We start from the raw sequence: 24,145 nt of genomic DNA on the forward strand, positions 1-24,145 counted from the left end.
TCATCATCATCATCAATCACACCTGGGGACCCCGGGCGCAGCTCTCCTGGCTCACAAGAAATCACGAACAACTTAACTCCTCTTTTTCATTAAAAAAATAAAATATTCAAGACTATCAGCTTTTTCTTTTTTTTATATAAAATACCAGCAAGCCCCCCACAAAAAAAAAAAAAAAAAAAAAAGAAACAACAAAAAAAAAATTCAACTGCTGAGGTAACGTCATACCTTGAGGTAGCTTTTTTTTTATCCTTTTCTCTCTTTTTTTTCCCTCTTTGTTATGTCTTTTTCCCCTCTCTTGTTGCTCAAACACACGGCTATACCTCACCCCAACTCCTGGCCTCACCCCACTGTTGCTGCTGCAGTGCCCCCTCAGGGACAGTAACCGCTGCTGTGTCCCATCTCAGCTCAATGGGATCAGTCTGGCGTCTGGCTTTAAGAAGAAATAGTACAGAAATCAGTGCGAGGTTCACCCCCCTCCCCTCCCACCCCCCACCTCCCTCCTTATCACCTCCTTCGGGGCTCGCCCCGCTGTCCCCAATGTGATCAGAGCTTTTTGCTTTCTCCCCCTGCTCCCCAGTTTGTGGGACAGCACCAGCACTGAGCCCCCAATAGGGCCGGGTATAGGGGCAGCACGGTGCACACACAGCCCCATAGAGACAAGACCCGGCCCTGCATGGGGCGGTCGCAGCAGTTACTGTCCCTTCCCAATACTCAAAATATTAAAAACAAACCATTAAAATATATCTAAAATATAAAATCCTCCTAAGAGTGACGGGAATCAGGAACCACCTTACATTCGTTTGACGGATCTATTTGGTATGGTCGTGTGAGAGGGGCTGTTCCTGCTGCAGAAAGAAGAGGGTGGTGGTGACTGTGGGCTTTGTTTTAAAAAGAAGAAAAAAAAATATATCTTCAGATATGCCAAATTTTAAAGAATAGGGTTTTTGGGTTTTTTTTGCCCCAATCTGGAGAGATTTGGGGCAGCGGGGGGAGGTTGGGATACACCACAAACAGCCCCATGAAGGTTAACACCAACCTGCATCCCCCAGCTTTGCTAATGAAAATATTCCATTCCCCTGAGTGCTTTTCCCCCCTCCCAGGAAAGAAAAGATTCACTTAGTGGGCTCAGCCACACACAAGAGATACCAATGGGATTTCAGGGCTCAAATCTGTACTGGGAGGGGAAGCTGAGGCTGAGCCCCAGTCCCAGCAAAGCCCCAAATCCCTTTGGTTCTGAACCCCAGATCTGTTTTAGCTCCCATTTCCCATAAATGGATTACTGAAGGATGGATGTTCATTCATGCTTCCTACCAAACGGGTTGTGCTTTGTTCCTATGTTTTATTGCTGTTGCTCAGAGGGAAGGGGATGAAAAAAAAAAGCAAAGCACTTCCCTTGCCCATTCCCAGGTCAGCACCTCTGCAGTTAAAGCTCTGCATCCCCATTCTGCCTTTAGTTCATAGGCCAAAAACAAAACAAGCAAAAAAACCCACAAAGACAAAAAAAAGGGGAAATGAGCCCAAAACTCCCCCCCCAAAAAACCAACTCCTTTCAAGTAAATCAATGTTACATAAAGAAACATTCAACCAAATGAAAAACTAAAGAGTTGTCCTGGAAAAAACTGAGGTCGTGTCTTGGTTCTTAAGGCTTCAGAAGGCATTGAACTGCACACACAGCACAGGGGAGAGGAAACCTTCTGCCCACCCTTGGGTGCTGCTGGCATGGAGGGTTGCAGAGCTCCCAGGGGATCCAAATTCAATTGGTGCTATGGGGTTTTCCTCCCCCCTTCCCTTCAGTCCCTCACAATGGATCTTGTTACTGGTGGAGGGAAGGGGGGGAGGGTTGGTGATGGCCCACTGGAATATCTTAAAAATTAAAAGAAAAAAAGGGAAAAAAAAAAAAATAAATAAAAAAATAAAGGGAGAAAAATAAAAACCCCAAAAAGAATTAAAAAAAAAAAAAAAAAAACCAGATCCCAAAGGTTTAACATCACTTTGGGAACATCCATCAGCCACAGGGAAGGGACTGAGGGAAGGATGGGGAGATAGAGCTGGGGGGGGAGCCCCAAAGGCCCTGAGATGAGGGCAGGCAGTGCCTGCAGGGGCTGAGTGCAGTGCCTGGTGCTGGGCTCCATCCCCCAGCCCTGCAGCACCTCCCACTTCAGTTCAGTACAGTGTCAGCACATGGAGCTAAAAAGGGGTCAGACGGTGCGGTCTGGTTCTTAGCCCCATCCCTCTTGCCTTGAAAGCCAATCAAACTGCCTTTTAGTGTCGACCACTTAATGAAAATAATTGCATCTGTCTATGGTAACTGATTCCCAGCCACTCTTAAGCCTGGCATTGGCTTGTTCCACTTTTCACATTGGTGTCAGTGCTGCTCTCATTTCCTCCTCGCTTGCAGCTGGCCGCTCTGTCCCTTCTGGTGCTGCTGCTTCACCTGGGCCAGGATGTCCCGGATTTTACGCTGTGCCATCTGTGGATGAAAGGAGCAAAAGGGAAATGCAGGGAAATGATACTGAGTGCTGTGAGGGATATGGCTGGATGGGAAACCATTGGTCAGCCAGAGTCATCCTGTTGGCTATCAAGACCCCCACGTCCTTCCTACCAGAGCTCCTTTCCAGCATCTCAGCCCCCATCCTGTATTAATGCTGCAGTTATTCCTCCCCAGGCATAGACCCTGCACATGCCCTTGTTAAATCCCAACACGTTCCTCTCTGCCCAACTCTCAGCCTGCCCAGGTCTCACTAAACAGCATTGCAGCCTTCTGTGTCAGCCACTCCTCCCAGCTTTGCACCATCATCACACTTGTTGAGGGTGGCATTCTATCCCTTCCTCGGGGTCAGTGATGAAGACGCTGAATACATGTGCATGTACCGTGAGGGTACCCTGAGCCCCAGCTCTCCCTCTTGCCCCCACCAATCCACATCAGCACACAAAGAGGACAGCAAACAGCAGCAGCAAAGCACATAAAACACTTCCATAGGAGGAAGCAGCACTGAACACAACCCCATATGAGCCATCAGAGACTCCATCAGAACTGAGCTGCTGGGACCATACCTGGCTGGCATAGAAGTGCCCGATGATCTTCACAATCACCTGCTCATTCTCATCGGGGGTCTGATCCCGTGGAACCACCACCTCTGCAGCCGTCAGGTTCTGCAGCTCATTGACCTGCAGGGGAGGGACAGAGACCAACATCACCACACAGTGTGGGAAAGACCCCCATCCCCAATGCTCCCACCCCCTTCCAAGAAAGGCTTTGCTTACAGTTTTGCCCCCTTTGCCGATAACCCTCCCTGCAGCCGAGGCAGGGACACGGATGTGCGTCTCCAGCTTCACTTCTTCCTTCGGCCCAAAGAAGTTCTCCTCCTTCAGCTTCCCATAAATCCTGCCTTGTGCCTGTAGAGGGGGAGGAGCAGCATCAAGGCACTCTGTTCCCACATACCTCCAACCCAGGGATAACAGATTCCCTCCCCAAATCCTGGCTCCTTAGAGCTTTAAACCATCTCAGCCCCACGAGGGCTGGTGCTGAGTTAAGACAGGTCTCAGTGTCACACTGGGGAGGGCTGACTGTGCTGCTTCTCCCCACCCTGCTCTGGAGGGATGGAGATGGTGGAGGGAGCATTGGGTGACCCTGACACCCCACAATGATGGCAAGAAAGTGGGGTGAACCTTGAACTGAGCTTCTGGAGGGCCTGTGATGACCACCATGCGCACTTTGGAGTCCGGCGTCTCTGGGGGTGCGATCTGAAAGGGGGGAGAGAAACAGTCACTGCATCACCCAGACATATCACCCAGATTTGTAGGGTGATTTCAGCAACATAAAAGCACCCAGCTCATCAAGGGGTGCTGGCAGGATGCTGCTCCTTAACGAGGTGACACTACCTTAATAGAGGCACTTGCGAACCGGGAGAGCTGCTTGATGTGCTGGCCCTTCTTGCCAATGATGGCACCAACTGCTTGGGCAGGGATGAAGACGTGTACGGTCTCCTGCTCTGGAGGCTGAGGGCACAGAACCACTGCTCAGAGCTCACCACGAGGATCAGTGCCCCAAATCCCCCCAGCAGCATCTCCCATACCATAGGTACTGGCCAAGCACCCCCTCAACTGCATTTGCAACAGGTAAAGAGCACAGATCCTACACACACATGGATGTGACCATGCTGAAAGCACCACAAGGATCCTCAGCTGTGCACCTACCATGAAAGAGCTGTATGGAGCAGCCCCAGAGACGCTGCTGGGAGGAGGAGGTACTGCGTTGGAGGAGGCAGGGAAGAGGCCAACAGCAGCCAGGTTGAGGCCAGGGATGAGATGAGATTGCAGCTGAGGGAGAGAGGAGAGAAACGCTCATTGCTTGTACCAGGGCATCCTCTTAGAGCACACTGGAGGGGAGGTAGGGCAGGAACCCTGCCTGGCAGAGCTGCCGTCCCGAAGCTGAGCCGCACTCACGCTCATGGCTGCGACATCGTTCTCGTAGGCTTCTCTCACTTTCTTCATGATCTCCTGCTCTGCTTTGCAGCAGTTCTCGATGGAGCCCTTCACCGTGATCGTTCTTTCAGGGTTGTACAGGGTCAGGTCCTGCAAGCTGATGGGAAGCCAGAGTTACACCAGTGCTGGCCAGAGCAGGGAGCAGCATCATGGTTTGCTGCCCTCCCCAAAAACATGCTTAAAGAATAGAACCCCAGTTCTACCTGCACCACAGCACAGCTCCAAAGGGAAGAGGAGGAGAATTCAATAAACATAATGCTAAGGTATATCAAGACAGCTTTGGGGATCAAAGCACTCATGCCACAGCCTGGCTTCCCAGCTGGTTGACAGGAATCTCTTTGATTTCCTCACATCCCCCATATCTGCCTCCCCAGTTCCATCAGCCCCAGGTTGGGAAAGATCCGTCCCTGCTTTTCCCATAGACAGCAAAGAGCCTTACGATGAAATGGTGATTTTTGTCTCCGTATCCTGCTCCACTTTCTTCAAGTTTCGCCCTTCTTTGCCAATCAGGCGCCCCACAAAGTTGTTATGGGCCAAGATTTTCAGAGGCACTTCATCAGCTCTGGAGAGAAGAAAGGGAAAACAACAAAATTAAAGGATACAGCAGCCAGAAAAAGAGAGATTGGGTGCAGAGTGACAGGGGAAGACCATGTCCCCTTTCTCAGATCCTTCTCCCAAGGCAAGGCTCCCACATGTTAACTGGAGCTCTGAGTGCTGGGATGGCAACAGCCCAGCAAGGAGCTGTGGATACAACCTGCATGCACAGAAGGGCAGGGGAAAAACCTTACGTCTTCGTGTCCTTTGCCTCCTTCTGCATGATCTCCAAGATCATTTTGCAGGCAGCGGAGCAGCCCTCAGGGGTGGAATGGATGCTGATGGCTTTTTCTGCAGCTCCTGCGTTCTCCTTACGGTGCACATCAATCCTGCGAGCACAGCATTGATATTAGAGTGGGGCACAGGGCAGAGGCTCTGCAACTTCACAGCCCTGCACACTGCAGGGGAACAGACTCACTTGGACTGTGTCTGCTTGGTAATGTTCCTGATGGTGGCCCCTTCCTTGCCAATGATGGCACCCACGTATTGTGTGGGCACCAGCAGACGGAGTGGGATGTCCACGGGCTGCTGCTTGACTGGAGCTCCTGCAGTGACAGGGGAGCCCTGCCGGGGGGCACCCCGGGCTCCAAAGCCACCCCGCCGCCCATTTTCTGGGCCCTGCACAGACTGCTCGTCGGGGATGTAGGAGACTTTCAGCACGTGGTTCTCCAGCTGGTGCCCATTCAGCTTCATGATGGCTCTGGAGCAAGGAGAGAAAGGGTTGGGGTGAGGGGATTCCTACCTTTATACTTCATATCAGCATCAGCCCATCCAAAATGGGACAAAATCTACCCAAAATGGGTCAAGCCTTGACATAGCATCCATTGGGAAAGCACTGGGAATGGGGCACAGAGACTTCATCAATGCCACGGGGACCTGGCAGGACTTCCCACCCAGTCCAGATGGAGCAAACTGCTTTAAGGGGGGAATCTCCAAGCAACCAGCCCTAGGAAGGGGATGGGAACAGTGGCTGCAAACAGGGAATGATCCCCAGCTCTCCTCTGCCTTGCGATATATTGGTTGGTATTTCAGCTGCAAGAGCTGAAAGCTGTCGATAGATGGGGCTGGCAGCAAGAGAAAAGCAACAGCTCTGGCCACAGCTTTGCACAGCTCTCCTGACTTCTACTGAGAGAAGTCAAACTGCAGGTCTCCAGATAAGGCTCAGTGACTCCGTTTTGGGCTGCAGTGCCCCACAATGGAACAGAGACAAATAACCCCATCCCTGCAGGATGCAAAGGGTCCAAAGATGCTCTGTAAAGCAGAAAAAGGTGGACAGAAAGGCTGCATACCTTGAGAGCAAAAACACCCACATTTTATGCTCCCAGAGAAGGGGCAGTGGACCCACAGGTGACCCATGGGGTGGCTATGGGGTACTTACTGCCTGGTCTGCTCCCTGTTTGTATAGGTGACATTGACCACAGCGGTCTCACTGTCTGTGTTCACTGCAATAAAAGAGGCAGAAATTAGAGCCAGCGTGAGCAGCCTGGGCCATCATGCATGATCTTTGGCCATTGGACAGTGCCTATGTCTGTACAGCCCATGCTGCTTTATCACAGGGATGTCCTTGTTTTAGCCAAGCAACAAGAGGACTCAGTCTTTAGCCATGGATATCTCTGCCATAGAACAATGTGTCTGTCCTCTTCTTCCTCCAGCTCCAAATTGCTAGGGTAGAAAACATTTAAACAACACCATATTGGCTCCTTCTTTCAGTCTTACCTTGCTCACAGTTTTCTACAGTGCCATATTGTGCTAGCAAGCCATCCAGAACCTAGGAAACAGAGAAAAAGCCCATTATACTGCAACAATCGGGACAGACCCAGGAAACACAGTCAGTCAATAAAGGCAGCTTTCTGGTCATTCAGATTTCACAAGCAATTAGATGAGCAAAGCTGCTGCGTGCCCCAGGATGTTGGGTCAACAGGCCCCAGAGCCAGAGCTGGGAGGGCAGCAAGAAAAGGGAGAAGTCCCAACAGCTGGAAGGAAGGATCAGCATTGTTCCTACAATAGATAAATCATATAATGCTGTTATTAATGGGGATTTTGTTGGCAGATCTTGCATTGCTTCTACCAGCTGAATTGAATCCTGCGTAGAAGAGGAATAGCTGCGTGGATGCAAGGGTACAGCACCATTAGACCCAGTTAAAAACAAAGAAAAGGATGAACCAACTGTAAACCCAAGTGCAGAAACCCACAGGGGAGTCAGTCCTTTAATGTGCCCCACAGTTCCCAGTGTAAGTCCCTGTATCCCAAGCTCGTGCCCTGCTCCCTCACCCCCTTACCTCCCATCGCAGCTGGGGTGGGATATTTCTGATTTGAATTTTCCGGCTCCTGAAAGAAATGAAAAGCAATTAAAAGGCAGATTTGGTGTCAGCAATGGGTCCATCTCACACTGAACTGCTCCTCATTGATGTACCTAATCAAGCTTTACATTCCCACATGCTCCCAGGGTTTCTGATGGCTCTACGTTAATTACACCCTGCTATGCGCTACATTTATACTTCAAGCTTCACTGTGAGCAAGATGCCCAAATCCAACAACCTTCCTGCATGGGCACAGCTACCAATGCTGAGTTCTGCCAGATTGATTACAAGGATTAGGAAGCAAAAGAAAGGCTCCATGCAGTCATTTAACCTGAAAGCAAATCTGGAGCACAAAAGGGAGACCATGAGGATGCCCATGGCACCTGGAAACTTGGCTCCAACATCCCATATGGTCTTCCAGTCACTACTTAACTCACATTTTTAGCTTTTTCAAACCTAATTTTTCCTAAAATAGAATTTCTGGAGTGGATTTCTTGATGCCAAATTGACCCAGGAGGTGCTGCCATGGATTGCTGTGGGTCCCTGGGGCAGCTCCAGCAACCACACACAGCCACATTGCTGCCATCCAAGAGCAACTCGCCCTGCAGCAAAAACACCCAGGGACACCCTTAGAGGATAGCAGCTTTGTGTGGACAAACATCAGCACAATTCCCTTTGGTTAAACCTCTGCCCTCCAGCTAATGTCACTGCAAAACACCCTCCGTGATTGCTGCCCATAATTCCAGCCCTCTAAATCTCAGCATCTGATTTAAGGCCCAACCTGAAATGAGCATCTAAGCACAGTGGGAGATGGTGTCTGCCTGCAGGTTTCCAACAGAACCAGAAGCGATGTTTCCTAAACTAGTTCAGGTTCAGAACGGAGGGGTGGAATGGCCAAAAAGGTTTGGGGTTGCTCTGCCATTGGAAAGACAAAAGGAAGCAAAAAGATTTATGGCACTCCCACCAGCTCAGCCATTGGGGAGTCTCCAAAACACCAAATTTTGTTGCTGCTATGGAGGCAAACTGGGTAGATGGGGAAAAAAAGTCCTGAACCCTTAAAATTGCATCGCTTCAGGAGGGATGAAGGGAGAAAGGGGGGAGGGGAGCACACTATGAAACCAGATCCCTTGTTTACATGCTAATCCACATCCCAAAATGAATGGGAGAGAGAGATTAAGAAATTCAGAATGCAAAGAATGCCACAGTCCAGGGAGGGTCACAAAGATCTGAACTGATGGAAGAAACCACGTCTCCAACCACCCACCCCCTGCCCCAGAAACTTCTCCAGATAGCTCCAAGCATCCGCACAGGCAGAGCATGTGTTCTTCACATACGTGACCAGAATGAAATGCACCACGGAGAGAAAAGAGCCATTTATGTCCCCGCACCGTCATTCTGCTGGTGGCATCTCATTTTCTCCCCCCCTTAAATAGGAAAAAGAAAAAGCCCCTCCGAGGAGCCAGCACCCTGAGCACTCACTGCCCATCTCCATCAGTGTCCTGCAAAAGGGCTGCGTGCCACCCTTTGGGGCAGGATCCCAACTGGAACCAGCATCACTCAACCCTGAGGTCCAGCTCAGCTCCCTGCAGCGCATGGAAATCATCCTCCCGAAGTGCAGCCCCTGCTCAGCTTTGGCTCCTTCAGAGCCGTGTGGTTAGAATTACAGAGGAAGTCATGAATAAATAAACCCATCTATTTGCTTTGCTTGTAAGCAGGTCCGACTGGATTTAAACCCTTGTCGTGAAGTGCCGCTCTTTGGAGCGGCCCAGTTCTGCTGCCTCCGACCTCTGCCCCACACAAGGCTTTACTCCAAATAAATAACTCCGCTCATCACTGATTCCCAGCTTTTTATTCACCATGTGCCAGAGCTGGAGCTCCTCTCATCACTCGCAAACCCAGCACACGACCTCAGATGTGAGCTGGGAATGAATGGATGGGGGTCTGCACACAGGGGGAAAAGGGGGGAGCAGCTGGAATGGTTGTGAGCAGAGAACTGCAGGTTCTAGGAATGCATCCCTGTGTCACCTCCCTCCTGTTTCATGTCTACACTGCTCTTCGTGACCACAGGATATTAGCAGCCTTACAGTGCTCACAGACCTGCAGAGCTGCCCAGCAGCCCCATGCAGACATCCTGGTTCTTCTTAAGAGCTGACACCTTGGAAATCAAGAACTGAGCAGTCTGATGCTCTCAGCAAACCCTGCTCAGCTCTGGACAGGGCATGCTGGAAAGATAAAACACTCGAACTGATGCAAAGGGATGGAGCAAAGTGCTATAGAGCAATCTGGAGTATCCAGGAGATGGAGGAGGTATCCTCATCTATCCAGTGCCAACCCAAAGGAGACTTCGTGCCCTCTCTTTCTGTGCCCATCAGAGCACATAGCTCATGAGAAAAGCATACAACCCTCTTTTCCAGAGCACACAAACCAAAGCAAAGCTGCTTATTTGAAGAACCAACCCCATCCATTGACAAAATGCCCTCTGCTGCTCCCCAACAGCCCTGACCCCAAGAGAAGACCACTCTCATTCCATCCCAGCGCAGCCAAAGCCCTCCCAGCATCGCTGTCAGTGTCACAGCAGCAGCTGCAAGCTCAGAGCTGCCCAGCCCACTTGTCACACAGACAAGCAGAACCCTCATCAACAACCCCAAATTAGGTCTGGTTTTGTTTGTTTGTTTGTTTTCAATTTTTAAATCTCATTGGGAAATACCCCAACAATAGATTCAGCTGTTGGGATCTCCATTCACATCGAGGAGAGTTGCCAGAGCCCTTCATTAAGAAACTGCTGGCATTCCCCCCAGGACTGGCACAGCAGCAACGACAGGGACCCATGCAGGGGGCACTGACCTGCTCCAAGCCAGGCTGAGAGCCAGCAGGATGGGGGCTGGCTGCCACGAGCAATGGCAGAGCACCATCAGGGCAGCCTCTTCTTGCTCAAGGTTTCTCTTTCCTTTTGTAAAAGCCCCAAGTGATGCTTTCAAGGTCATGCTCTAAAAGGTAGAGATGCTCCTTGCTGCATTGCCAGGGGAAGAACATCATCATACCTATGGCAAAGTAGTAGCAGCTGGGATGAAACTCAGGTGTGTCCCCATTCCACCTCACCCTACAGATGTGCTTCCTTAAGGAAAGTGCTTGGAGGTGGCATCCCACCAGCACAGTAGTGAGGATGCAGTCATGTTGCTTTTCATGGAGTCATAGAATGGTTTGGGATGGAGGGGACCCCAAAGATTACAAACAGATTTGAATTAGAAGGGATCAATGATCCACATTTTATCCAGACAATTTGATTTCTCTTTAGTCCCAAAACACAAAGCCTGTTTAGTGAATTCCTGCTGGAGAAAGCTCCAGACCAAAGCACCACATGCAGCCATAGCCCATCCTGTGTTACAGCACCAGCAATTGTGGGTCAAGCTGCACAGATGCACCAGAGCCGCACATACACAACACAAGGCTTCTGTAGGATGCTCCCTTATATCCAATCCCTCCCAGACCTTTCTCCACCCCCTACCACAGCTTCCTCAAAGCAAAGGTGATTGAGATCACCAGGGCACCAAGCACTTCCAGCAAAGCACAGCCAGGCACCAACCACATCCCTCTCCTCCCAAAATCATTTCTGGAGCTCCCAGGGACAACAAGAGAATGGCTAAAGCTGGAGAGACACGGGGAGACCCACTAGAACTGAATAACATCCACGATAGATATTCAATCAAATGCAAATGTTATGCAAATGTAGGGGGTGAAAAAAAAAACAGCACATCCCTGATTCAATTAACAGCATTTCATTTATCTAGTTAAGCTTTGATTCAGGAAAGCACTTAATCCCGTGCTTAATGTGTTGTTGGTAGTGGTTCTAAATGTTTTAAACACTTCTAAATAGGAAAATGTGGTTGCTAAGACACAAACATTGCTGGGGGACTCGGAGGAAAGTTGCAGCTGAAATCATGAGTTTTTTCCCTTATATATTGATATACTTTCCATTTTCCAGCATCTCTGTGAGGTGGAAATATCATCCCTGTACTCACCTTATTGACAGTGAGATAAGAGCACAGAGAGGGAAGCACCTGCTCCCCATCACACCTTTGAGCACAGCCCAGCACAAGCAGGGCTGTCCCAGGTAGGATCTGTCTCAGACTTCAGCCACTTTACCTTTGATTTTCACTGTCCCTTCCAAGCTGACACAGCTCTCAGCTTCCCCACGTGGCATTAAACTCACTGACACATATGGCACAAAAAGAAATCAAACCCAACAACAAAACCAAGTCCCAAATTCACCAGGTGATGCTCAAGCAAGCCCAGAGTTACTTCTTCCTTAGAAGCAGCATCACTAAGGTTTGAGATACCTCAATTTAATGCAATTGGAGCAGCAAAGCAACTTAATGCAATATCCTCCATTGTGATACACATGGCTCTTATAATACCCCTCATTCTAGAACCGTCTTGTGTTCTTTCAAGCTCATCCCTTGCAGATTTGATCCAGAAATGATCCAAAAGACCCCTCTTGAGATCATACCCTTAGGAAGTTAACAAAGACACTCAGCTTCTTGTAGCTGGAGAAGCACAGAAGTAAATCAGCCCTGGGGTTTTAAAGGAATGCATCCTCCATGCAACAGCCTCACACGGTCCCACTTGCCCTGGCTGCCAGTTATCTCTGGCAAGCATGCACAACATGATTAATCCTTCCCATCAATCATTCCAGCAACCAGAATTTGATCTTGGACTAATAAATCTGTCTAATTGGTCTCTCCCCATTAGCTCTTTTTTGGAATCACACTTCATGACTGATGAGATTTTTCACGGAGATGCCAAGAATGAGAAGTTGGTCCATGAACATCCCTTGAAAGGCCTGGAGAACTCGTTTTTGAAGTGCTATAGCTCAGGCGTAGAGGGAAGGAGTGGTTGATGCCCAAAGGGAAGGATTGGTCAGTGCCCTGAGCTATAAGAAATGCTGTCCCATATTCCCTCCTTTATGAACCTGATGTGCCACCTCATTCCATCCCCCCTCTGGCCCCAGGTAGATGGTGCTGCCACAGAGCTCACGTCAACCCAGCTGAAGGCCAACACCTCACACCTCTGAAGACATAAGAAAGCTCAAACAAGCCTCACAAAACCTTGATCTTCAGCAAACCCAGAGGAAGCCTAATGATCCCCCAGACCTCTGCTGTTAGTCCTTGCCAAATCAATACATCAAGTATCTGCAGACAGGACAAATTGAATAGTAAGTAATAGAGAGGAAAGACTGATGGGTTTTATACAATGCGCCCATTATCTTTCCATTTTAATTTGCTGGCAGGTTGCCATTTATTGAAAGAGACTTTCTGGTACTCAAGACATGTCCCACATCCAAACCCAATTACACTTGGTGGGATCCCACAATCCAGCTCCAAATCCAACTGGGATGCACCAGTTCCTTCCTGGCAAACTCCAACCACTACAGCTCACACCCACTTCTACAGAGGTGCCAGTAACACAAGTTAAGAGTCTTTCAACCCTAAAACTGCAAATCTTAAATTGACCTTCATCCAATCTGACCCTTGAGCTGGTGCTGGCTGCAGCCAAGCATGGACTGGACAACAAATATGGGGACATACAAAATGCTTCAAGGCAGTTTTCCACATAGAGAGTGGAAAAGAAGAACAATGACTTGTTTCTCATCTCACCTTTCATCTGCATATCTCAAAGCACATCTGAAACCATAGCACAGTATAACCACTATTAAAGCAATGGGATGAGGGAACATGCAGCAGCATCTGCTCATCCTCCAAGCATCAAAGCCAGCACTTCCATCTCCACTGCATTTAGGTTTGTGTCATTCTTTGTTGATTTCTGATTTATTGTTGATTTCTGATTTACTGTGACCACATTCAGCGTGCTGCCCTTCACCCACCATGACTGATTTTGAGCAGAAAAGACCCTAAAGGTGCATTCATAGATTCCTTCCCACCCACACACACCTCCAGGAACCACCAGCACAATAGATACCAGCCCTCCAGGTTTCCTGCTGTCCTCCCTTTAAACCCAACAATGCATTAAATAAAAGCTCGGATAGCATGAAACCCACAGCATGCTCATCCCAACCCCCCATCCCTTTGTCACCATCCCCTTTTAGGATGCTGGAGCTGGTTTCAGCTGGTGGCACCCACTCCTCTTTGCCACCAGAGGGCACTTCTACCCTCTTCCAGTTCCCAGAACGCCTTTCTAACTGGTTTCCACTGGCTCTGATGCTGCTGTGGGACTGGGGCTGCTTCAAAGCGAGTTCAGGCACTGCAAAGTAGCTGATACCAGTGGGGACCCCAAAACCCACCAACACATGCTCTATGATGGGTCTTAAGCCACTTTAATTTGTTAATATTCAAGTATCTCTACCAGGTGATTGACAGGTGACACCATATTGCACATAGCTGTGGTCAGGGCCATCTTTTTCTTCTGAATTTCTAGAGGGGCATTGGCTCAGAGACCCTACAAACAACACAAGCTCAGAAGTTTGAGCAGGGGAGATGGGAAGGATTCTGCTAAAGCTTAGGGGAGCTGCAAAGATTCAGGTCTCCACCAATTTCAGGTGTGACATCAACCCTCATCCCTGGTAGGTACAGATCTGTCAGATAAACTGGGTCCAAAGGCAGCCAACAACCTTCAGCCCTCCAACAACCTGCAGAGGGTGAGACAGCTGCAAGCACCCCACATGGCATCTCCCATTACATCCCTCATCACATCCAGCATGGCATCACCCATTGCATTGCCCACCATACACAGCATTGTCCATTGCATCCCTCATCACATCCCTCATTTCATCCTATCACATTTCTCATCATATCCCACAGGGTGGGTTTGGTGTCATGACCAAGTCTGTGGTTGAGCCCAAACCAGGTTAAAAGTGCTACACTTGCTTCTGTGCATCTTCCTAAGGGAAGGCAAGGAGAACCAAAAAATGAGATTAAAAAGTGGGGCTTTTTCTCATCCATTTCCAGCACAAATTCCTTCAGTCCCCAATGTTTGGTACAAGGTGACACAAGGGGTGCTCAGACCTCCCTGGTCTCCTCATTCTCACACCAAAGCTGGATGAGCAGCTGAAGAAATGTACATGTTCCAGATGGGGAAATCTATCTCACACTTATCCATTTCATTTTGCATTTTGTTTTACATGCATTTATAACAAGAGGGTTGGGATTAAGAGGAGAAAAGGCTGAAGCTCGGATAAGACAGAGCAACTAGGAAACTGCAAGGGTTGGGGCTCTTCTACTTCACTGCCACCCATCCCATTACAGAGGCACCTCAGCAAAGCCACTGAAAGCCCACCTGAAAGCCACTGAAACAGAAGCAACAACTTTGAAAGGGCGACTTCCCCATTTCAAAGCGCATCCTTTGGTGACTTGAGAAGCTGAATCTAAAAGCACAAAACTTATTTGAGGGCTTTGGCTTCTTCTACAATTACTCCCCAGCAAACAGCTCCATAGGAGCACATGCAGCAGCCACAGCTTCTTCCCTACAGAAGACTTTACAACTTTCTTTTATTCTTTAATCATTTGATCGATTTGTTTGTAAATACTTTTATGCCTGAGGCTTGAACCAGAGACAAGAAAACACACACTCACAAATGTTTATATACGTGTGTATATACAGACACTACTCACTCTGGTGCCCAAGTCTGCTTAGACACAACCAGTATTAAACAAGAAATAAACTGGATAATATTGACAGCCCTGGATATAAGGCAGAACACCAGAGCTCATCCCATCCCATGAGGTTCCCTGTTAAAGATACAGCATTTCCCAACAGTTTACAGGTATTTTGGGGGGTATCTTAATATAGATATCAGTTACATACAGGTGCTTCTCTGCACACAACCTACCAAGAAGGTCTGATCCCACAGCCCTGAATCTCACAAGTGTAAGTAAAGGCTTTGCAGGTGACACATGGCAGAGAAAACTGAGACAGAAGTGAGAACAGAGAACTCCTGTACCACTCCATCCCCAGCTCTGCACAACTCGGTGCCCACTAGATCGCATTTAATCCCTGAATGCTGATCTCTTCTCAATGCATGCTCACCAGGAGGATCTATGCTTCCCAAATGCCTCATCTGACAAGCCTTACAGCCCAAGCACTATGTGCAATGGCTCTCAGTGCAGCTAAAAGCACAAAAGCAGTGGGACAAGCAACTTTTCTAGATCCAAAAGCCTGCACCCGTGGCATTCATCACACACCTTGGAGGCTCTAATGCAGCTGCACCCTCTGGAGTACCAGCACCAGAGAGATAACACTGCTTGAGCCTTCTGGTCATCACAATTCAGTAATAGAAACCACAACTGGTAGGTTTTTCAGGAGTGCTCACTGCATCAGGTGCCAATCACTTCTGAAAACTCAGCTTGTCCTGAGATGCTTAAACACAGCTTGGAACAACTGACTCTACATGCAAATACAAATCCAGCCCTGAGTGCATCCCCCCCACCCTGCCCCTTTCATTTGGCTGTGGATTTCCATTCCCCTGCCTGTCCTATACTCCAACAAGGAGTTTGCTCCCCAGGGAGCTACACTTCCAACTTACAACAGCAAGCTGCCACGCGGGACCTTCATCCGAGTCAAACTTGCTCCTTATAGTGCAAATCAATTTCACTGTAATCTCCAGCCACTGGATGGTGCAGGATCTGCTCCGTGCATGGAGCCCTGCCAACTGCACACGCTCCTGCTGCACTGCTTTGCTGCTGCTTTTATTATGGTTGCATTGCAGCACGGGGAGCTCAACCTGGCGGATCAAACTGCAAACCTGATTCTTCCGGGGCTGCTCATGGATTCAGTTTTGTTCCCTTCTATTGCTTTCCCTCTACACAGACCGGGCAATTAAGGCAGGCAGAAAAGTGTGAAATTTCAGCTCTGACCATGTCAGAGCTCCCAAGTGTCAGTTACAATAAAATAAATGACCCATTTCCTGATGGATTGCGAGGGCTCCTCTGAGACGAGCGGATGGACAGATTTCTCCGCTTGTTTATTTTCTCTTTTTTTTCTGGCAGAAAGGCTGCTCTCCTCTGCTCTTTGGCACCGAGGGCTGCAGCAGCTTGGGATGCTCTCACTCCTGTACCGCTGCCCTGGCAGCGCCCTCCTGGCTGCTGTCCCCAGCAACACCCGTCCCCTTGAGCCCCGCCAACTCTTGGCACATCTCCTCCAGCAAGAAGCTCCAGAAAAACCCCCCTTCTGCCTCTTCTTGCAGCTCATGAGAGGAAGAACCCACCTGCAGAGCCCACAAAGTCTCCTCTCTGCGTGCCAGCACCAAACCCGATGCTCTCTGAATGAAGTCAAACACCAGGGGATGGGACAGAGCTGTGCAGTGTCACCTATGGGGAAGGCTTGGCAGGAGGCAGCACAGAGGCATCAAGCTACAAGAGGGCTCAGGAGGGAGCTGGTGCCCCTGTGAGACCCTTTCTACAATGCCCCATTTGTTGCTGGCTCTGCCCAGGGGAGAAGAAACGAGCGGGCTTCAATTAAAGCACGATTTTTTCACTTTAATCTTTCTATTTAAAATCGCTAAGATCCCTCCAGCATCTTCAGGAGAGTGCAAGGGATGCTGAACGCAAACAGATGGCAAAGCAGTTTCCTCTCCCATTCAGTAGGTGATTAAAATCAGAAAGATGATGCACCCTAAGCATTAAGACCACCAGCTTTAAACAACACCTGAGACTTCACAAGGGAAGAACACATTGCTCTTCCTGAGTGCTGAACCAATGTCTGAGTGGTACAAACCCTCCTGCTTTAGTCTGGAGCAATTCACAACACTACACATACACTGGGAATGCCCAGACGATATAGTTGCACATGATTCCTCCAGCTTCTCCAAACACATCAAACTGGGCAGAATAAAGATTTAAAGATAGAAAAGGCTCAGCCCCACAGGTCCTGGCAGGGAGGAGGAGGGATGAATCTTGCACAACTGCATTTCTGCTGTTCCTCTCCCCTCCCCACCCCCCAAATATCCCTTCTTTCAGTCCAGGTCTGGATGGGAAACCCTCCCCCACAAACAGGAAGATTCATACAGTTCAGGAGGGTGACTTAGAAGCTCACACCTTCACTTTAAGCTCTCAGCGCTTCCAGGTATGCTGAAAATGACAGTTTTCACCTACAACATTCGATCGTTTTTCTTTCTCTACTGAATCAAAACCCCCCCCACACCCTAAAAAAGGCTTCTCAACTACTCCAAAATGCATTTCCTCAAAAGAAAACTACAAACTCAGGTCTACAGCTCTTTTCTCCTGCTCATCTCTTGTCCCTTCCTCACTTCTGGGTTAAGATCTGGTATCCCCCAGTGCTTTGCTACACTTCAGGCTCCCATTTCTCCCCATGCCATACAGGTACAGCACAATCTCCACAGAGCTCATCCAAATCAGCTGGTTGATAAAACCAGCAGCATCGTTAGGAAAGGAGGAGAAAAAGAAATCCTTCCTAGCTGCCTTGAAGCAGCAAGCAGACATCCCCAACTTCTAAATTCAGCACATTTGGAAACAAGGCACGTGCTGTGGAGGGGAAGGGGCTGCAGGCGGTTTCTCCTGCTCCCCCCTTCTCCCAAACTAGAGCCCCAGGCCAACCCCATCCTCCTAAACCTCTCCCCCAAACCCACTGCTAACTCTGGAAAATGTTAACATTTCTGGGGGCTGAGAGAGGAGGGGGCAAAAATCCTCCCCTTTATTTATTTATTTCTGTTTAATTCTGAAAGGTCTCAATTTTCAAAGCAAGTACTTTAACCCCACTTCCCTTATCCGTATCTCTGAGCTTTGTTTGCTTGTTTTTTAACCTAAAAGGCAAAGACAGAAACACAGGTTAAACTGGAGAAGGGAACTCAGCCCTTAGAATCACCACTGATGTGGCAGCTCTGTTTCACTGCCACCAAATGTATTCTTTTCTTTTGAATTCCAAAAAACTCAACCACTTAAAGGGCATCTGGGCAGGATAAACTCCATCTTCAATGGGTTCTAAACTTGAGGCTACAGAACTTATGGCTAAATTGCAATCCCTTGTCCTTGCTCCTGCTTGGAGAGGGGGAAATAAGGAGGATTTCTTTAACTTCAGGCTGCTAACTGTTAAATACATTCCTCTTCCCCCAGTATGTTAAAATTGGTTCAATTACCCCAGCTCTGAACCTAATTGACGAAACTTGCTGACAAATTATTAATCCCTAATTGAATTACAAATTATTTCTAGTTTTTCTACCTGGAAATCGTTAAAAGGCATTAATTTCCAAGCAATCTCAGCAATCCAAATTCAGTACAGCGGAGCTCCCAGCTCAAAAATGGGCACTCGAATTAAATAACTCAATATTACCACCATCCTTTTGGGGAAACCAAGAGAAATAGGAACAAACTGAACCACGTTAAACACCCTTGGAAAGGAGCACTCCTCCTGCCTCGCCATTTCCAAACATTGCTGTGCAGAAGGGTGTTCCTAATTATTTTTTAATAAGGCTGTGACTTGTAAAACAGACCTGTTTTAAAGGGAATTATCTTAGAAATGGATTAAGAATGTGTTTTGTCTCGATGTTCCAGAGAACGCCTTTGTTTGTCATGAAGAACGACCAAACTTTTTTACACCCCCCCAATCCCGTTTAATTTCCACACTATTAAAGTAAAACAGGGGAGAAAGGCACATCTGAGCACATCTTGCTATTTACAAACAAAGAGAGCATGCAAGCTATCAAAACTCTCACATTTTTCCATCACAATTAATTGCACGCTGCGTATCTCCAACAAGCAAAACAGATTTCAAACGAGGACTAAAGGAAAACACAGCTTTAGGGTTTCTCCATCCAACTCCATGCACCTTAACACCATTTCATAACTCCCACCTCCACTCACTGACCCTTCTGAACACAGAAACAACCCCTAATTCAGAACACCCCGAGCAAAACCCGCCCAGCTTTAAGCCTACTGCCTCTTATCAACCCAACTCCCTCTTCCCCCCAATTACTCGGTTTCATTCTCTCTGGTCGACTCACTTCCACATTCCTCATATTTGGAATGTCTGCTTGATGGATTCACTTTTTTTTTCCCCCCTCGCCCCTCCTCCTTCCTTCCTTCATTCATTCTTTCTAATGCTCTCTACTGAGCTCTTTTCAGGTTTGAAGCTCCCACCTCTACCCCCAGACTGACTTTTCTTTTAATCTCAACTTAGAAAAACCGAACTTTTTTGTCTTAAAAACCACGTATTTTCATTCTTTTTAACCTCCTAAAGAAGAAATAACCATTTTTCACACCGTGGAAAACACCTTTTTAAGCTTTCCCCACGTTTTTCCATCAGCAAAATCACAGAGAAAAAAACAACAACTCCAAAACAGTGACAAATAATGATTAAACTTATTTAAACTCAGAGATGGTAACGAAACAACATATTTAACAGCAACAATCCTCTTTTTAACAGTGATATTTTAAAGCTTTGTTGTTGTTTTTTTTCCCCAATATAGCTCCCAATGATTACTAAGATAAGTTGCAGCTTTGAGTGTTATTTAAGGGACAAAAAAAAATCTGTAATTAAACAGCTCTAAATCAGTTTATCCTTCTTGTGCATTTTGGTGCACGCACCAATCACTTCCTCACACCACATTAACAAATCCTATGTTTTTTTAACCCATTTCTGCTGCAGGATTTAAAGACAAGAGGGGTCTTAATGAAGAAAATACACCAGCAAGGGAGATTTATTTACAACATGTTGTTTCATCGTATACATTTCAACCCGGCTCAGTTCTAAACTTCAGCATTTGCAATTTCATCGAGAGAAGAAACACAACCAAAAAACTGAGTTTTATTTTATTAGTTATCTGCAAAGCGCATCATTGACCATCGCTTTCTTTCCCACGTTCCTACACTAAAATAAGTAAACCTAAACACGAGGTTGGGGGGGGGTTTGGGGGAGGTGGGTTGTTTTAGATCGCACCAAAACCCATCTGATTTTGTCCTCTCTGCTCACACTTAATTAACCATATCCTGCTCTGTGTGCCTTTAAACTGGAAAATCCAGTCTTAAAAACAAGCAGTAAGAAGAAAAAAAAGGCAACTTCAAAACCGACACGGTGCCATCATTTCAGCCTTTATCCAGGGAGAGGAGAGGAAAGCAAAGCAGGCAGAAAAGTCCACCAACAACCTGCAGAGTTTACAGCTGTGCCACAGTTGCCTTTGCTGATCCAGAAACACAAACTCACATCCCAAAACCGAGGCAAAGAAACTGTAGCAACCGCCCCACCAAGCATCCAGCCACCCCATCACGGCTGATGAAACGATTTCCAGCAAAGCACATGAAGAAAGTCAACAGCAAAAATGGCTCCTGCAGCTTTAAAGGCAGCGGATGGGGCTATGGGGCTCAAACCAAAGCCCCCTCTCGCCCCCAGCCTCAGGATTTAGCAACCAGACGTAATGAACTGCACTTCTCCTGGTTCTCATTAAACCACGCTAACGAACCTTCCCTTTGCTTCCACCCATTGTAAAGTTTCACCCAGCATTTCTTTGAATTACAGACGCCAAAGAAATATTTACATTTCCATTGAATTTCTCCCGGAGTGCTCTTAGCAAAAGTCAGAGGAGGGAAAAGAGGGGAGCAAGGAAATACTCTGAGATCTTCTCTGCTCCCCCAACCCATTGATCACCGAAAGTACTACAAATAATTAAGAAATCGTGATGCATCCCCCTCCCCTTTTTATTTTTTCTGATTTATTTTTGAGCGTTATTACGTTACCCTTCGTAGGGTAATTGCCTTTCCAATAACACACTTAGATTCATTGATACTGGAGCCAAAGGGAGATTCTGAGTGTTGTAATGACTGATATCGATCCCCATTTCACGAGGAGGGCCTGGAAAACCCTACAGGGGACATTATTAAATGGAGTTCTGCCTTTAGGGTCGGCTCCACCGCGGGGCATGGCCCCCTGCAAGGAAAGGATCGCTGCCAAACCCCACAGCCTCCCAGTGGGGCCAGGTCTACACAGGCTCCCCAAAGGGGTCCTTAGCCAGCAGAAAAAAACCAAGAGTTTGGGGAAGGAAGAGTTTCCTTCTACACCATGTTGAGCGCCGGGGCGGCCGCCCCATCACGTGGCGGAGCGGCTGCATGGCCCAGCGCGGGCACCAGGCCTTGAGGAGAGCTCACCCAGCTCTAGGGAAGGGATCAAGATCAACCCAAAGACCCCCACACACAACAGTGAATCCCCCCTGGGCCCAGCAGTTCACTGCCTGAACCCTCAGGGCCCTCCAGGCCCAGCGTCCCGCGCGCCCTCAGCAACAAAGGGCCAAGAAGATGGGGAGGGCTGGGTAGGCCGAGCTGGGCCGCGACGCCTGGGGAAAGCATGAAGAAATGGGGTTCCAGCCCCAAAAAACAACAAGTTGAGGGGCAACAAGGAGCTAAACCAGCACCCCACACAGCCGGGCTGAAAACCTCACACCAACATGCAACCAGCCCCATTTTTATTTAATTATTGATGTTCGTTTTTAAACCCTCGCCCTCCATCCCAGGCAAATTTCACCCGTAAATGACAAAATAAGCAAAGAGGGTATTTAAAAACTTGGAAATAACAAAAGGTTTTGGGGTCCTTCTCATGGAGCAACACTGGGAAATTCTTCCAGTGCCACAAGTTTGAAAATCCCAACCCCAAACGCCATTCATCACTTGGGTGAATGGAAGGCGAATCGTCGGGACCCAGGGTTGTTTTTTGGGGTTGTTGGTCTTTTTTTTTTCCTAACAAACAAACTGAAGCAAAACTTAATCCCAAAGAAAAGTTTCCTTTAAAAATACACTAAAGATAAGAAAGGGAACGCTGATCCTCAGAGCCGTTCCTCACCTCGCTGGGCCATACCCAAAGCCAAACCACCACCATATCTCCTTCCACATGCACATATTTGGATATAATTTTTTTGCCTCCTTCCTCTTACGTTATTATTTCCCCCTCCTCCCCCCCTCCAAAAAATAAAACATAAAGAAAAAGTAATTAAAACACCGTATTACCTTTGCTTTTTAGGTACTGAGTGTTCAATCTCTAGCTGTTTTCCATGCAGCTCCACTTTCCCTAAAAACAAAATGTGGCTGTTTTGTATGATCTGGGTGGGGTGGTCAGAAAGCTTTGGGTAACATTCTATCATGTGAAACTTCCCATTTCATTCCAATCACTACAAGCTGCATTAAAAAAGGCTTTTTCGTGTGTGCGTGTGATCATTAGTGTGCTATATTAAATATAAGGCTGACTTCTAATGCGGAGCAATGAGTTCGCCGTCTGAACAATGTTCCTTAGGAATATTTAATCCCGTCCTTCATTCAGCTCTGCTCCGAGCGAAAGAAAACGAGGCAGAATATATTGAGATCAATTTTTTTCCCCCCTCGAATTCCACGCGTTTGAGCCGTGCACAACAACTCCGGCCAGATCATTCCTCTTCCCCATTAAAAAGGGGGCTCAAAAATTGTTTAACTCCACGCTACGAATGGATTTCTCTTGGAAAATGGGGGCGGATTTCCACACCGCCGGTTTATATATTAATTGGGAGGGGGGGAGGGAAGGGAAAAGAAGAGGGGAGCAGCAATGGGGAGAGCCCGGAGGGAGCAGCTTTAGGCGAGGGGAAAATATTCCAACGTTTTCAAAAATTCACTGTTTCCCGGGGAGCTTTTCTTTCCACCCCCCCCTTCCTTCCCTTCCCACTCCCCCCCCTCCGTCTTGCGAGCAGCATGGCGACCTTCGCGCTCCTCCGCGCATCACATGCCCCAGGAAACCCAGTTTGAAATCAAAATGGCCAAAGTCCCACCCCACTGTCGCGACGGGACCCCCGCATCGAACACCACCGGGACGGGCACCGTGTAACCCCCACGAAGCCATTTGGGAACAGTGGGGACCCCTCTCCTTCTCTCCCCCTCCAAGTGCTCGCTGTTAATGGGGGAGAAGCGGGGTCTGCCCCGCTCGCTGATACAAACCCCGACGGAGCGTAACGGCCCGAACCCCCCCCTATTCCCCACCCGAATCCCGACCGGATCCCGCAACTCTCCGCTCGAAAGAACCGAAGGACACCGCTTACCCGAAAAAGTTTCGATGGCTTTCATGGCCCATTGCTCGTCGGGGCAGTCCACAAAGGCATAACCGGACTTAACCAAAAACTGCCCGCTGAAAGAAATCTTATGGTCGTTGAAGACTTTTTCCAAGTCGGCCGGAGTCACGCTCTCATTTAGGTTCCCAATATACAGCTTGTTCATGGTGGCTGCCGGCGGGGGGCGGCGGGCGGGCGGTGGCGGCGCGCCGGGGCTCGGAGCGCGGCTGCCGGGGGGGCTCCCACCGTACGCCCGCACCGTCGGACAGCAGCCGCCGTCTGCCACCCCACAGCCGGGGTTGAAGCTCGGTGGTCCTTTTCTTTGCACACTCCCTCCCCCCTCCTTTGCTTTTTTTTTTGTTTCGGGGTGGGGTTTTTTTTTGGTTTTTTCTTTTTTTTTTTTTTTTTTGGTCGTTTGGTGGAGTTTTCCTCGTAGAGGGGTGCGGCGGCTGCTGCTGCTGTTAGAGGTGGGGGGTCCTAAAGAAGAGGGGGGGTGGCTGCAATAGGCGACGGCTGCTGGGAGGGAGGCGGTGGCGGCGCCGGCTGCGGGGGCCCCCAAAGCGGCGGAGCGGCACCGGAGTGTCACCGGACGCCTTTGGGCAGCCGGGCACCGCCTCTAAATAAAACCGACCTGGAAAATGAGTGAAAATGTTTGCGGGAGGAAGCCACGTGGTGATGCAGGAGGGCCCAGCCCCCGGGGGGGAGGGGCCGGACGATGGGGGTGGGAGGGAAGGGGAGGGGGGGG

General features: G+C 48.6%; 1 protein-coding gene across 1 annotated transcript; it reads right to left on the minus strand.

Moving 5' to 3' along the window:
• Positions 1-72: 72 nt before the first annotated feature.
• IGF2BP1 (insulin like growth factor 2 mRNA binding protein 1) lies at positions 73-24,042 on the minus strand. Its single transcript, XM_015885580.3, has 15 exons — positions 23,392-24,042; positions 22,337-22,397; positions 7,359-7,407; positions 6,796-6,847; positions 6,458-6,521; positions 5,498-5,779; positions 5,274-5,408; positions 4,925-5,047; positions 4,447-4,582; positions 4,198-4,320; positions 3,883-3,999; positions 3,670-3,744; positions 3,265-3,396; positions 3,055-3,168; positions 73-2,470 (listed from the first exon to the last, which is right to left on the minus strand). The coding sequence occupies exons 1-15, from the start codon at positions 23,564-23,566 to the stop codon at positions 2,378-2,380; spliced, it is 1,731 nt and encodes a 576-aa protein (XP_015741066.1). The 5' UTR covers positions 23,567-24,042; the 3' UTR covers positions 73-2,377.
• Between the last annotated feature and the right edge of the window lie 103 nt (positions 24,043-24,145).

This window comes from Coturnix japonica, unplaced genomic scaffold, assembly GCF_054131305.1.
Source record: "Coturnix japonica strain WE unplaced genomic scaffold, WE-NBRP24 Scf049, whole genome shotgun sequence".
NCBI classification, from domain to species: Eukaryota; Metazoa; Chordata; class Aves; order Galliformes; family Phasianidae; genus Coturnix; species Coturnix japonica.